We start from the raw sequence: 13773 nt of genomic DNA, 5'->3' as shown, positions 1-13773 counted from the left end.
CGCCGCCGCGTCGTACCTCGCCACGGCCGCGCCGCCACGGGGAGCCGCGGGCGACCAGCGACTGGCCTCTGGGTCGAACACCTCCGCCTTTCCGTCCTCGCCGGCCACCACCACGCGCCCGCCCACCTCGCCGGCCGCCATGTAGCCCCTCGCCGTCCTCATGCCGGCCACCTGCCCCCACCCGTTGGTCGCCGCGCTGTAGACGGCCACGCTGCTCACGGCCTTGTCGCCGCCCTCCTCCACGCCGCCGATCACGTAGATCTCGCCGCGCGCGGGGAGGCCCACGACGGCGAATGAGCCGGCCGCGGCGCCGCAGGGGACCGGGGGCAGCAGCAGCCAGCGGCGGGAGAAGGGGTCGACCGCCTGGCACTGGAGGCGGCGCGAGACGGGGTCGAAGGCGAAGGCGAAGAGGAACGGCAGCGAGAGCGAGACCGTCGCCGCCGGCGGGGCCGAGCCCTTGGTCTTGGCGGCGGCCCCCGGCGCGTCGGTGAGGAACCGGTTCCAGTTGGAGGAGACGGTGCGGAACAGGCGGTGGTAGAGAAAGGGAGGGGGCTAAGTGAAAAACTCACGGCGCTGACCAGCCACACTTGGCATCCACTTGGCGAGTTCTGGTTGGCTGTGGACTAAACTTGCACATCCATGACAAGTTCAGAGACCAAATAATTCACTTTTGCAACTTCAAGGACCAAACCATCACCTGACATGCAAGTTCACGGACCTGCAGTGCTATTACCTCGATTAGATAGTACAGAAACCTGGCTGACGTTTCCTTTTTGTCGATCCAACCCCGTTGTCAAGTTCCGGTAAGTGTTTGCACGTGATTCGCGCAGCAGCCGGTCGGCCAGGCAGGATGAGATTAACTACTCTATACTACGTCCAGTCATCGCGGCTCGCCGATGTCAGTACAGTACGTAACGGGAGGCTCGATCCCTCTGGCCCCTTCTGCAGGCTGCAGGCAGCTACAGGTCCAAACCAAACCCTGTCTTATGTCGCTACAGTTAACTCCGTACCAGCGACTGTGAGCATCTGTGATATCACTTTCACCGTAGTGTAGCAACATGAAAGCAAAACGTACGCAACCCCGTGCGTGATAAGCAAAGTTTGCACGGCAGATAGCGTGCGAGACCGGGCCTGCGGCTCCGAGGGCTTCGGGACCGACACGTCCGCCTCCTCCGTAGCTCACGAACAGCGATTAAGGATGACCTGTCGCGGTAGGACGAATAGCTAATGCCGACAAACAGCTACCGGGTCAAAGTCGATTGGGCGTGGAAGAGGGAGTGAAGGAGGAATGGGAGCTAGGCTCACGCGCGCGACGACGGCGACTCGTCGTGCGGCGGCTTTTGGCGTGGGAACGTGCCTACGTGGCGGAGAGCGGGTGGCGCGGCGGAGGGTCTACGTCGCGCGCGTGCTCCCCGTGCGGGTGGTGCGGCCGTCGATGCATCGGCGGCGCGGGGGACGGCGGCCGGGAGCCCTCGCGCTCCGGCGCGTGGCCGCGTGCGCCAACTACTTTTGGCTCCGCTCGACCATTGCTGCCCTTTGCATCGGTTTTTTTCTTTCGGGAATTCATTGGCCCTTGTTAATGTTAAGTAGTGACGTGGTGTGTGAAAAGATAGAAGAAGGGAAAAGCTTAACTTCAGCCGGCTGATGCACGCGCGAGTGTCCACCGTTTGCATAGCCGTCAGATTAATCCTGATCAAGCGGCCACGCTAGCCACAAGTCAATCCCGCACGGCTAGTCTTTTTCTTGCAATAAGGGCCCCGTTTCACTAGATTTCTGCAACACATGATTAGTTTCAGAAAGAAAGACAAAACAATTCGGTGGTGAAGGTTTTTTTTTTGCAATTGGGGTTTTGTTTCAAAAGATTTCTGCAATATATCTTTTGTTTCAGAAAAAAGAAAAAGTTTCGGCTGTGAAGGGCTTTTTCTGCAACAAGGGTCCTGTTTCAGAAACATAGCCCGAGTTGCAGCGCCGCAGGAGCGCCTAGCGTTAAAGAGTGAGTGATCAGACATTGAAACATGAGGCATGTTTCACAAACATAGCTCTGGTTGTAGAAAACACCGAAGAAGTGCCGGGCGTGAGAGGTTGTCGCCGTCGTGCTCGATTGGAGCTAGCAGCTCCTCGCGGGGCTGAGACGAAGGAGGAGCAGCAACTTCGGCGAGCACGGCAAGGACTAGTTCCCCGGTGCGTCGGCATCAGCGATTTTGCGGTGGCGGGGCCTGGCACCGCGCTGGGCGCAGCTGTGTCAGGATGGCGGACAGGGGAATCTGTTTCCGAAACTGGGCGGTTGTTGCAGGAAGTAGGAAGGTGCTCACGCGCGTGGTGGTTAGATCTGACGACTGTCAGAGCGCTGATCCAACGGAGCTCCATGTGGCGGATGTTTCTAATACATCTGCCGGCGGACACGCAGCGGCTCCCATAGAAGAAGGGCAAAGAGTCATTTAGAGCATCTGAAGGAAATATGCCCTAGAGGCAATAATGAAGTTGTTTTTTATATTTCCATATATCATGATAAATGTTTATTATTCATGCTAGAATTGTATTAACCGAAAACTTAGTACATGTGTGAATACATAGACAAACAGATCTCACTAGTATGCCTCTACTTGACTAGCTCGTTAATCAAAGATGGTTAAGTTTTCTAACCATAGACATGAGTTGTCATTTGATGAACGGGATCACATCATTAGAGAATGATGTGATTGACTTGACTCATCCGTTAGCTTAGCACTATGATCGTTTAGTTTATTGCTATTGCTTTCTCCATGACTTATACAAGTTCTTATGACTATGAGATTATGCAACTCCCGAATACCGGAGGAACACTTAGTGTGCTATCAAACGTCACAACGTAACTGGGTGACTATAAACATGCTCTACAGGTGTCTCCGATGGTATTTGTTGAGTTGGCATAAATCGAGATTAGGATTTGTCACTCCGATTGTCGGAGAGGTATCTCTGGACCCTCTCGGTAATGCAATCACTATAAGCCTTGCAAGCAATGTGACTAATGAGTTAGTTGCGGGATGTTGCATTACGGAACGAGTAAAGAGACTTGCCGGTAACGAGATTCAACTAGGTATTGAGATACCGACGATCGAATCTCAGGCAAGTAACATACTGATGACAAAGGGAACAACATATGTTGTTATGCGGTTTGACCGATAAAGATCTTCGTAGAATATGTAGGAACCAATATGAGCATCTAGGTTCCGCTATTGGTTATTGACCGGAAGTGAGTCTCGGTCATGTCTACATAGTTCTCGAACCCGTAGGGTCCGCACGCTTAAAGTTCCATGACGATCGGTATTATGAGTTTATGTGTTTTGATGTACCAAAGGTAGTTCAGAGTTCCGGATGTGATCACGGACATGACGAGGAGTCTCGAAATGGTCGAGACATAAAGATCGATATATTGGAAGGCTATGTTTGGACATCCAAATGGTTCCGGATGAGTTCGGCCATTTACCAGAGTACTGGGGGGTTACCGGAACCCCCCGGGGAGTCAATGGGCCTTATTGGGCCTTACTGGGAGAGAGGAGGAGGAGGCCAGGTGGAGGGCGCCCCCGAAGCCCAATCCGAATTGGGTTGGGGGCTGGCCCCTCTTTCCTTCTTCTCCTACTCCAACTAGGAAAGGGGGGAAACCTACTCCTACTGGGAGTAGGACTCCCCCTTGGGTGCACCATAGAGAGGGACGACCCTCCCCTCCTCCACTCCTTTATATACGGGAGAGGGGGCACCCCATAGACACACAAGTTGATTGTTGAGCCGTGTGCGGTGCCCCCCTCCACAGAATTCCACCTCGGTCATATCGTTGTAGTGCTCAGGCGAAGCCCTGCGTCGGTAACTTCATCATCACCGTCATCACGCCATCGTGATGATGAAACTCTCCCTCAGCCTCAGCTGGATCAAGAGTACGAGGGATGTCACCGAGCTGAACGTGTGCAGATCGCGGAGGTGCCATGCGTTCGGTACTTGATCGGTTGGATCGCGAAGACGTTCGACTACATCAACCGTGTTTCATAACACTTCCGCTTTTGGTCTACGAGGGTACGTAGACATACTCTCCCCCTCTCAGTGCTATGAATCTCCTAGATAGATCTTGCGTGATCGTAGGAATTTTTTTGAAATACCGCGTTCCTCAACAGTGGCATCTGAGCCAGGTCTATGCGTAGATGTTATATGCACGAGTAGAACACAAAGAAGTTGTGGGCGTGGGTATATACATATTGCTTGCCGTCACTAGTTGATTCTTGATTCAACGGTATTGTTGGATGAAGCGGCTCAGATCGACATTACGCGTACGCTTACGCGAGACTGGTTCTACCGATGTGCTTCGCACACAGGTGGCTAGTAGTGGTCCGTTTCTCCAACTTTAGTTGAATCGGATTCAATGAACAGGGTTCTTTCTCAAGATCAAAAAGCAATCACTATACCGCATTGTGGTTTTTGATGCATAGGTAAGAACGGTTCTTGCTAAGCCCGTAGCAGCCACGTAAAACTTGCAACAACAAAGTAGAGGACGTCCAACTTGTTTTTGCAGGGCATGTTGTGATGTGATATGGTCAAGACGTGATTATATAAATTGTTTTATGAGATGATCATGTTTTGTAACACAGTTATCGGCAACTAGCAGGAGCCATATGGTTGTCGCTTTATTGTATGAAATGCAATCACCATGTAATTGCTTTACTTTATCACTAAGCGGTAGCGATAGTCGTAGAAGCAATAGTTGGCGAGACGAGAACGATGCTACGATGGAGATCAAGGTGTCAAGCCGGTGACGATGGTGATCATGACGGTGCTTTGGAGATGGAGATCAAAGGCACAAGATGATGATGGCCATATCATATCACTTATATTGATTGCATGTGTTGTTTATCCTTTATGCATCTTATTTTTCTTAGTACGGCGGTAGCATTATAAGATGATCTCCCACTAAATTTCAAGGTATAAGTGTTCTCCCTGAGTATGCACCATTTCTACAGTTCATCGTGCCGAGACACCACGTGATGATCGGGTGTTATAAGCTCTACGTTCACATACAACGGGTGCAAGCCAGTTTTGCACAAGCAGAATACTCGGGTTAAACTTGACGAGCCTAGCATATGCAGATATGGCCTCGGAACACTAAGACCGAAAGGTCGAGCGTGAATCATATAGTAGATATGATCAACATAGTGATGTTCACCATTGAAAACTACTCCATCTCACGTGATGATCGGACATGGTTTAGTTGATATGGATCACGTGATCACTTAGATGATTAGAGGGATGTCTATCTAAGTAGGAGTTCTTAAGTAATATGATTAATTGAACTTTAATTTATCATGAACTTAGTACCTGATAGTATTTTGCATGTCTATGTTGTTCTAGATATATGGTCCGTGCTATTGTTCCGTTCAATTTTAAAGCGTTCCTAGAGAAAGCTATGTTAAAAGATGATGGTAGCAATTACACGGACTGGGTCCGTAACTTGAGGATTATCCTCATTGCTGCACAGAAGAATTACGTCCTGGAAGCACCGCTTGGTGACAAGCCTGCTGCAGATGCTGCCGAGAACGTTAAGAATGTCTGGCAGAGCAAAGCTGATGACTACTCGATAGTTCAGTGTGCCATGCTTTACGGCTTAGAACCAGGACTTCAACGACGTTTTGAACATCATGGAGCATATGAGATGTTCCAGGAGTTGAAGTTAATATTTCAAGCAAATGCCCGGTTTGAGAGATATGAAGTCTCCAATAAGTTCTACAGCTGCAAAATGGAGGAGAATAGTTCTGTCAGTGAACATATGCTCAGAATGTCTGGGTACCACAACCACTTGACTCAGCTGAGAGTTAATCTTCCCGATGATAGTGTCATTGACAGAGTTCTTCAATCACTTCCACCAAGCTACAAGAGCTTCGTGATGAACTATAATATGCAAGGGATGGATAAGACAATTCTAGAGCTCTTTGCAATGCTAAAGGCTGCGGAGGTAGAAATCAAGAAGGAGCATCAAGTGTTGATAGTCAACAAGACCACCAGTTTCAAGAAGAAGGGCAAAGTGAAGAAGGGGAACTTCAAGAAGAACAACAAGCAAGTTGCTGCTCAAGTGAAGAAGCCCAAGTCTGGACCTAAGCCTGAGACTGAGTGCTTCTACTGCAAAGGGACTGGTCACTGGAAGCGGAACTGCCCCAAGTATTTGGCGGATAAGAAGGATGGCAAAGTGATAATATATTTGATATACATGTTATTGATGTGTACCTTACTAATGCTCGCGGTAGTACCTGGGTATTTGATATGGTTCTGTTGCTAATATTTGCAACTCGAAACAGGGGCTACGGATTAAGTGAAGATTGGCTAAGGACGAGGTGACGATGCACATGGGAAATAGTTCCAAAGTCGATGTGATCGCCGTTGGCACGCTACCTCTACATTTACCTTCGGGATTAGTTTTAGAACTGGATAATTGTTATTTGGTGCCAGCGTTTAGCATGAACATTATATCTGGATCTTGTTTGATGCGAGACGATTATTCATTTAAATCAGAGAATAATGGTTGTTCTATTTATACGAGTAATATCTTTTATGGTCATGCACCCTTGATGAGTGGTCTATTTTTACTAAATCTTGATAGTAGCGATACACATATTCATAATATTGAAGCCAAAAGATATATGTTTAATAATGACAGTGCAACTTATTTGTGGCACTGTCGTTTAGGTCATATTGGTGTAAAGCGCATGAAGAAACCCCATGCTGATGGGCCTTTGGAATCACTTAATTATGAATCACTTGATGCTTGCGAACCATGCCTCATAGGCAAGATGACTAAGGCTCCGTTCTCCGGAACAATGGAACGAGCAACAGACTTATTGGAAATTATACATACTGATGTATGCAGTCCGATGAGTGTTGATGCTCGTGGCGGGTATCGTTATTTTCTGACCTTCACAGATGATTTGAGAAGATATGGGTATATCTACTTGATGAACATAAGTCTGAAACATTTGAAAAGTTCAAAGAATTTTAGAATGAAGTGGAAAATCATCATAACAAGAAAATAAAGATTCTACGATCTGATCGTGGAGGAGAATACTTGAGTTACGAATTTGGTCTGCTGGTGAACGCAGTAATTTCAAAATTTCTACGCACACACAAGATCTATCATGGTGATGCGTAGCAACGAGAGGTCCATGTACCCTCGTAGACCGTAAGCGGAAGCGTTATGACAACACGGTTGATGTAGTTGAACGTCTTCACGATACGACCGATCCTAGCACCAAAGATACGACACCTCCGCGATCTGCACATGTTCAGCTTGGTGACGTCCCGTAAACTCTAGATCCAGCTGAGTGTCGAGGGAGAGTTTCGTCAGCACGACGGCGTGATGATAGTGATGATGAAGCTACCGAAATAGGGCTTCTCCCAAGCACTGCAATGATATGACCGAGGTGGATTATGGTGGAGGGGGCACCGCACACGGCTAAGACAATTGTCAACTTGTGTGTCTATGGGGTGCCCCCTCCCCCGTATATAAAGGAGTGGAGGAGGGGGAGGGGCCGGCTCTCTATGGCGCGCCCAAGGGAGTCCTACTCCCACCGGGAGTAGGATTCCCCCCTTCCCTAGTTGTATTACGAGAGGAGGGAAGGGGGAGAGGGGGAAGGAAAGGGGGGCACCCAATTCGGATTGGTCTTGGGGGAGGGGGGCGCCCCCTCCTAGGCTTCCTGACGATGACATGTACCTAGGGTAGGGCAATAGACCTGATCTAAGTACCCTTCCCAAGGACACTGCCCTATAGTCAAAGACATTCGAAGGACAACAAATTCTACCGATTGGAATCACCTCAAGAAACCCACTCAACCATGAGTTCCACTCGGATAACCCAATTCCATTCGACCATGATATAATCATTCGACCACATCAGGAACCACTCGGAGTACAGAAGATCTAACGTCACTTTGGATGGCAACAGTCGGACATTCACTCCATAGACTTAAGGGTCATTTATATCACTTTAATGCCGGCATTACCAATAACATCCTCTCTTTATGTACATTGAACCCTGTGTGACAGGGGATGGCTGGGGTCCTGGCGCACTCTATATAAGCCACCCCCTCCTCTGGGACAAGGGTTCGCACCCCCTGTAACTTCACGCATAATCCAATCGACCAAGCCTCCAGGCACAGAGACGTAGGGCTATTACTTCCTTTGGTAAGGGCCTGACCTCGTAAATCTTGCGTGCACAACTTCACCGTAGCTAGGATCTTGCCTCCTCATACCTACCCCCATTGTTCTGTTAGACTTAGTACCACGACAGTTGGCGCCCACCGTGGGGCAGGTATCTTAGCGACTTTACGGTGAGGTTGCGATTTCTCTGAGTCCTATCATCATGGTTTCCGGTGGAGGTTTGGCTGAGGGCCGCGAGATCTGTATTGGCGCGCTTGTTTTCATCGCCGACGACTCCGCTTGGCTTCAGGAAGCTCCCCTCGATGTCGAGGCACTCCCCGTCCACGGGGCGACACACTTTCGTGTGTGCATCCACGGCGTCCTTCTGCGTCAGCTATCGACCCAGTATCGGTCGGCTCCCGCGGTGTCTTCGCTCCCCGCTGTTCGCCGTTGCAAGCAATCCGTTTGGTCGCGGCTTTAGCGGTGGGTAAAGCATGATGTGGCACGATAGTCGGCCACCCCTCAAGTCGCGGCAATCGAGCCCGACGAATCTCTCTACGGCCTGTTCGATTTGTCGACTGGCTCCGTCGAGACCCTATCCGAGTGCGACAGCAGCAACCCCATGGCGGAGGTTGTGATGGTCGACATGCCACACAGCCCGCCTGGCATGCGTCGCAATGGCGGCGGCGATCCATCACGCGTTCACGAGGAGTATCACCCCGAAACCCTCCCTTCTCAGCAGAGGGAGGAACTTCACCGCCACAATATGGAGGCGCTCCACATGCTTGTTGGCGGAGAGACCTCTGAGGCTCAGGCCATGGAGGCGGCGCGTTTGGCCACTCTGGCTGAGCGCACTTGACTCGAGAACCTTCAGCGCGTGCTCGACGAGCGCGCTCGGCAGCAGATCCTCGTATCCAGTCAATGACAACGGCAACTGTTCCCACTTGAACCGCAGGTATACCGCACTCCGATTCAGAACCTTACAGCCGTGGCCCGCATAGCAGAATCTATTAAGCCGTCCCAATTTGAAGTTGGTAGAGGTTTGATGCAGATCAGAGCTCTGCTCCGGGCAGTAGCAGAGCAGAACACTGCAGTGTCTCAGTCGCATAATAGAATTCATAGCAGATCTATGGTGGCTGACACAGTTCAATCGTCTCACAGCCCAAGATCGCCTCCGCAGCGTGAAGGACGAGGGCATCGCCAAGGGCAGTACTTGGGTTGGAACCACGAGCAGCATGATCCTCGGCTCAACTGTGATGACCGCCGTCGAGTGCCTACGTCCCCTCTGAGGGGCGAATCATATGTACCCCGGCAGCATGATGATAGGAGCCCGTAGCGAAGAGCGGAGGAAGCCAGTCGACCCAAGAGAACCCGGGTTTGATGCAAGGTCAATTTTGGTGCAAGGTTTAGTGGACAGGAATCGAGCACACAGAGAAGGGCGAAACAGAGACCGCCCAACTAGAAGCAGAGTGCATGTTTCTGGTCCTGAGTGTTTTAGTAGAGCCATCCGAGCTGCAGAGATCCCTCCCAACTTCAGGTTGGCGACTGGAGTCTGTAAGTTCACTGGTGAATCGAAGCCTGACACTGTTCAGATCGGTGGTGGAAACGACGAGGTGGCCATGAAGCACCTTCCTCTGATGCTTGAAGGGTCGGCTAGTGCTTGGTTGAATCAGCTGGCTCCTAGCAGTATATTCAATTGGGAGGAGTTATCCCGAGTGTTTGTCAGAACATTTGAGGGCACATGCAAATGACCTGCAGGGATGACAGAATTGCAGCATTGCGTGCAAAAACCGAATGAAATTTTGAGGGATTACATCCAGAGGTGGACCACTTTGCATCACACTGTGGGGAATGTGTCTCAGCATCAAGCGGTTTGCGCCTTCAAGAAGGGCGTTCGGTATCGGGAGCTCAACCTGAAATTCGGTTGGACAAGAGACATGGTCGTGACTCGAATGATTGAGATAGCCACTCGGTATGCAAACGACAAAGAAGAAGACCAACTCCGCAGTGGCAAGGGAAAACCAGTCGGCCAGGACACTGGAGGAGGTAATTCCAATCGGAAGCAGAAGCGCAAAGCAGAACCTGCATGTCCTGGAGAGCTTGCAGTCGCAACCCAAGGAAAATCTAAAGGAAAACCTAAAGGGCCCTGGACCCCCAAGAAGGTGAAGGATTCAGCAGGGGACGACGTGATGGATTCGCCATGTTACATTCACATTAAGAAGGATGAGGAGGCTAATCTGATTTATCCCAAACATACCACTCGGTAGTGTCGAGTCCTTATATAGCAGTTCCGAGAAAAACAACCCAGTGAGAAAGAGAAGGAATCTGATAAGGATGAGGACAAAGAAGAGGATGATGCAGGATTTCTCAATGACAATTCCAATTTGGTGATTTTTGCTGACGTTGAAAGTAAAAGTCGACTGAAGGTCATCAACAGAGAAGTAAACATGGTTGCCCCAGCAACACCGACGTATCTGAAATGGTCAAAGAGTCCCATCACATTCGAACAGTCCGACCACCTGCCGCACATTGCCACCCTCGGGAGGCAAGTGTTGGTGGTCGACCCAGTCGTTGGGGGCACCCGACTGACTAAAGTCATGATGGATGGTGGCAGTGGTTTGAACATTTTGTACGCTGAGACCCTCCGAGGGATGGGCATTCCGATGTCCAAACTCTACGAGAGCAACATGCGGTTCCATGGAGTTATGCCTGGAAAGAAAGCCGACTCACTCGGCCAGATCACTCTTGACGTGGTTTTTGGTGATTGAAAGAATTACCGTAAGGAAAAGTTGACATTTAAAGTTGTGGATTTTCACAGCGCCTATCATGCTATCCTGGGCAGAACTGCGTATGCTCGTTTCATGGCTCAACCATGTTACATGTACCTCAAACTAAAGATGCCTGGCCCTAGGGGCGTGATTACAGTCACTGGTAATCTGCAGCGAGCAGAAGAGTGCTTTCAAAAAGGCTCGAAGATTGCCAATGAACAGATGGCAGCGATAGAAATGGAGGAATACAAGAAGACGACAGATCTGAGTGATTTGTTGAGAGCTAAGAAGCCTACTTCAGAATCTGCATTTAAGTCGTCTGGTGAAACAAAATCAGTTCACATTCATCCGATTGATCCCAATGCTGCTCCGACTCATATCTCAACAACACTCGACATCAAATAGGAAGAAGCGCTCATCCAGTTCCTCCGTGAGAATTGGGACATCTTCATGGAAACCTTCTGACATACCAGGTGTACCCAGGGGACTGGCTGAGCACCATTTGCGAGTTGACCCAAAAGCAAAACCTGTCAAAGAGCATCTCTGATGGTCCACCGTGGAGAAAGGAAAGGCGATTGGCGAGGAAGTGGCTCAGCTTCTGGCAGCTGAGTTCATCCGAGAGATTTACCACTCCGAGTGGCTCGCCAATGTCGTCATGGTCCCCAAGAAGGATGATTCACTCCGTATGTGTATTGACTTCAAGCACATCAATCGGGCCTGCCCGAAAGATCACTTCCCTCTCCTCGCATCGGTCAAATAGTCGACTCGACTGCGGGATGTGAGCGATTGTCCTTTCTGGACGCATACTCTGGGTACCATCAGATCTGACTGTACGGACCCGACGAAATAAAAACAACTTTTATCACCCCATTCGGGTGCTTTCGCTATGTTACCATGCCCTTTGGTCTCAAGAATGCTGGTGCCACATTCATGCACATGATACAGAAGTGTCTGGTCACTCAAATCAGTCGGAATGTGGAAGCATATATGGATGACATCATGTTTAAGTCGCGTAAAGGTTCCAACCTGCTGACTGACCTCGCTGAAACCTTTGCCAATCTGAGAAGATATGATATCAAGCTTAACCCATCGAAGTGTACATTCGGAGTTCCAGGTGGAAAGTTACTCGGTTTCCTCGTTTCTGAACGTGGAATCGATGCAAACCCAGAGAAAGTTGGCGCAATACTCCGAATGAAAAGCCCTGTGCGCATACACAACGTTCAGAAGCTTACTGGTTGTTTGGCCGCCTTGAGTCGATTCATCTCTCGTCTCGGTGAAAAGGCATTGCCTCACTACTAGGGAAAACCCTAGCAGTAGCGCTGGTTTTGTGCTCACTAGTAGCGAGGGTAGGCGCGCTACTAATAAGGCGCTACAACTATTGCTTAGCAGTAACGCGTGCCCGCACGCGCTACTGCTAGGACAAATAGCTGCAGCGTTTGTTCACTCCGACGCTACTGCTAATGTAAGTTCTGGCAGCGTGTTTTCTCTCCATCGCTACTAGTATTCTTTTTTATTTTTTTATTTTTAGTGTATTTATGCTCCATCGTACAAATATTGGTACAATAATAGTTATGAGGTTTACATCATTATGTCCATAACAGTGTGTCAAATGAAGGTGGATTAGGTTCAAGTGGAGGCAATATGTGGTGCATGTCAAAAGTATACTACTAATCCAAACTTGATCAGTTTGGACTAGTAGTACTTTCGATGTGCACCACATGTTGCCTCCACTTGAATCTAATCCGCGAGCACAAGCTATTTAATCATCATCATAGTCATTACCACCAACAGTATTTATTTAATCACCACTAACACTAGCTAATAATAATCATCATAGTCATAACACCAACACTAGCTATTTTATCATCATAGTAATAGTGTAGCACATCATCATCCTCAAACTCATTTCTAGCTAGCTAATCACTCATGCTGCTCTCTCTTAGGTAAAATAACATAAAACATGTGTAGCTCTCCTCCTTGATCAAGTTGGAGCATGCAGATGAACCTGTCTCCTAATCGTGGGTAGCGCATCTGTTTGCTGCCCCCTAGTACTTCTCTGCGCTTCTCCATCACACATTTGGTCCAGTCTTGCACTATTAAGCACCCGTCGCTAATCTTGAATGCACTAAAGTAATCTGTAGGATATCTTGGCCGTAAGCTAATAATACTCATGGTACCTTTAGTCTCGATCCCATAAGGCACAACATTCATCGGGAGTCCCTGTAGAAGAACATCATATGGTAACATACTTAGCAATGAAGTTTAGCTTCAAAAATAATGTATGGAAAAGATGCACTGAGGACAAATAGTAAAAATCTTACCATCCTTCCTAAATAGATGTGACCGTAGTTCATTACGAACACTATTGGTCGCACGTTTTTCGTACTAACATTTCTAAATGCAGGAAGAAAATTTGTCTTGACAGTATCAAGATCCTCAAGCCATGAAACATAATGACTTAGCTCCTCGCAGTTTAGTTCAGCCTCGGGACAGTAGTAGGTCCTGTCTACCAAGCGCTGGACATGTTTGCTTGCACCGAAATAAGCTGACAATACAAATTAGTTGTCAACTATTTTTGAATAAACAATATCAAAGACATAAATATGGTTGAAAAACTTACATAATGGTATAACTGGAGGCGTCTTCACATCGACCCAGATGTCGGTATTACCTTCAATATCATCTTCCGGACGAATATCGAAGGTGATAACCATATCAGGCTCAAATGCATAAGTCTTGCATAGTGCTCGCCATGTTTTGCATCCAAAATAGGTGTAGTCGTCTGAATTGTATAATTTTGCGTGGAAAATATAACCATGCTCGGTCTTTAAGTAAACTTTCTTTTCCTCCATAGTAC

General features: G+C 48.7%; 1 protein-coding gene across 1 annotated transcript in view; it reads right to left on the bottom strand.

The window, feature by feature from the left end:
* LOC119315911 (F-box protein AFR-like) overlaps window positions 1-1567 on the bottom strand; it is a 5566-nt gene extending 3999 nt beyond the window's left edge. The window contains exons 1-3 of the mRNA XM_037590352.1: window positions 1362-1567; window positions 1011-1026; window positions 172-552 (exon numbers count right to left, since the gene is read on the bottom strand). Coding sequence (XP_037446249.1) covers window positions 172-552; window positions 1011-1026; window positions 1362-1567 — 603 coding nt within the window. The remainder of the gene's footprint in view (window positions 1-171; window positions 553-1010; window positions 1027-1361) is intronic.
* Window positions 1568-13773: the final 12206 nt, after the last annotated feature.

The sequence above is a fragment of the Triticum dicoccoides genome, chromosome 6A (assembly GCF_002162155.2).
Source record: "Triticum dicoccoides isolate Atlit2015 ecotype Zavitan chromosome 6A, WEW_v2.0, whole genome shotgun sequence".
Taxonomy (NCBI): Eukaryota; Viridiplantae; Streptophyta; class Magnoliopsida; order Poales; family Poaceae; genus Triticum; species Triticum dicoccoides.
Note: the sequence above shows the minus strand (reverse complement) of the source record. Positions and strands in the feature narration are given on the sequence as shown.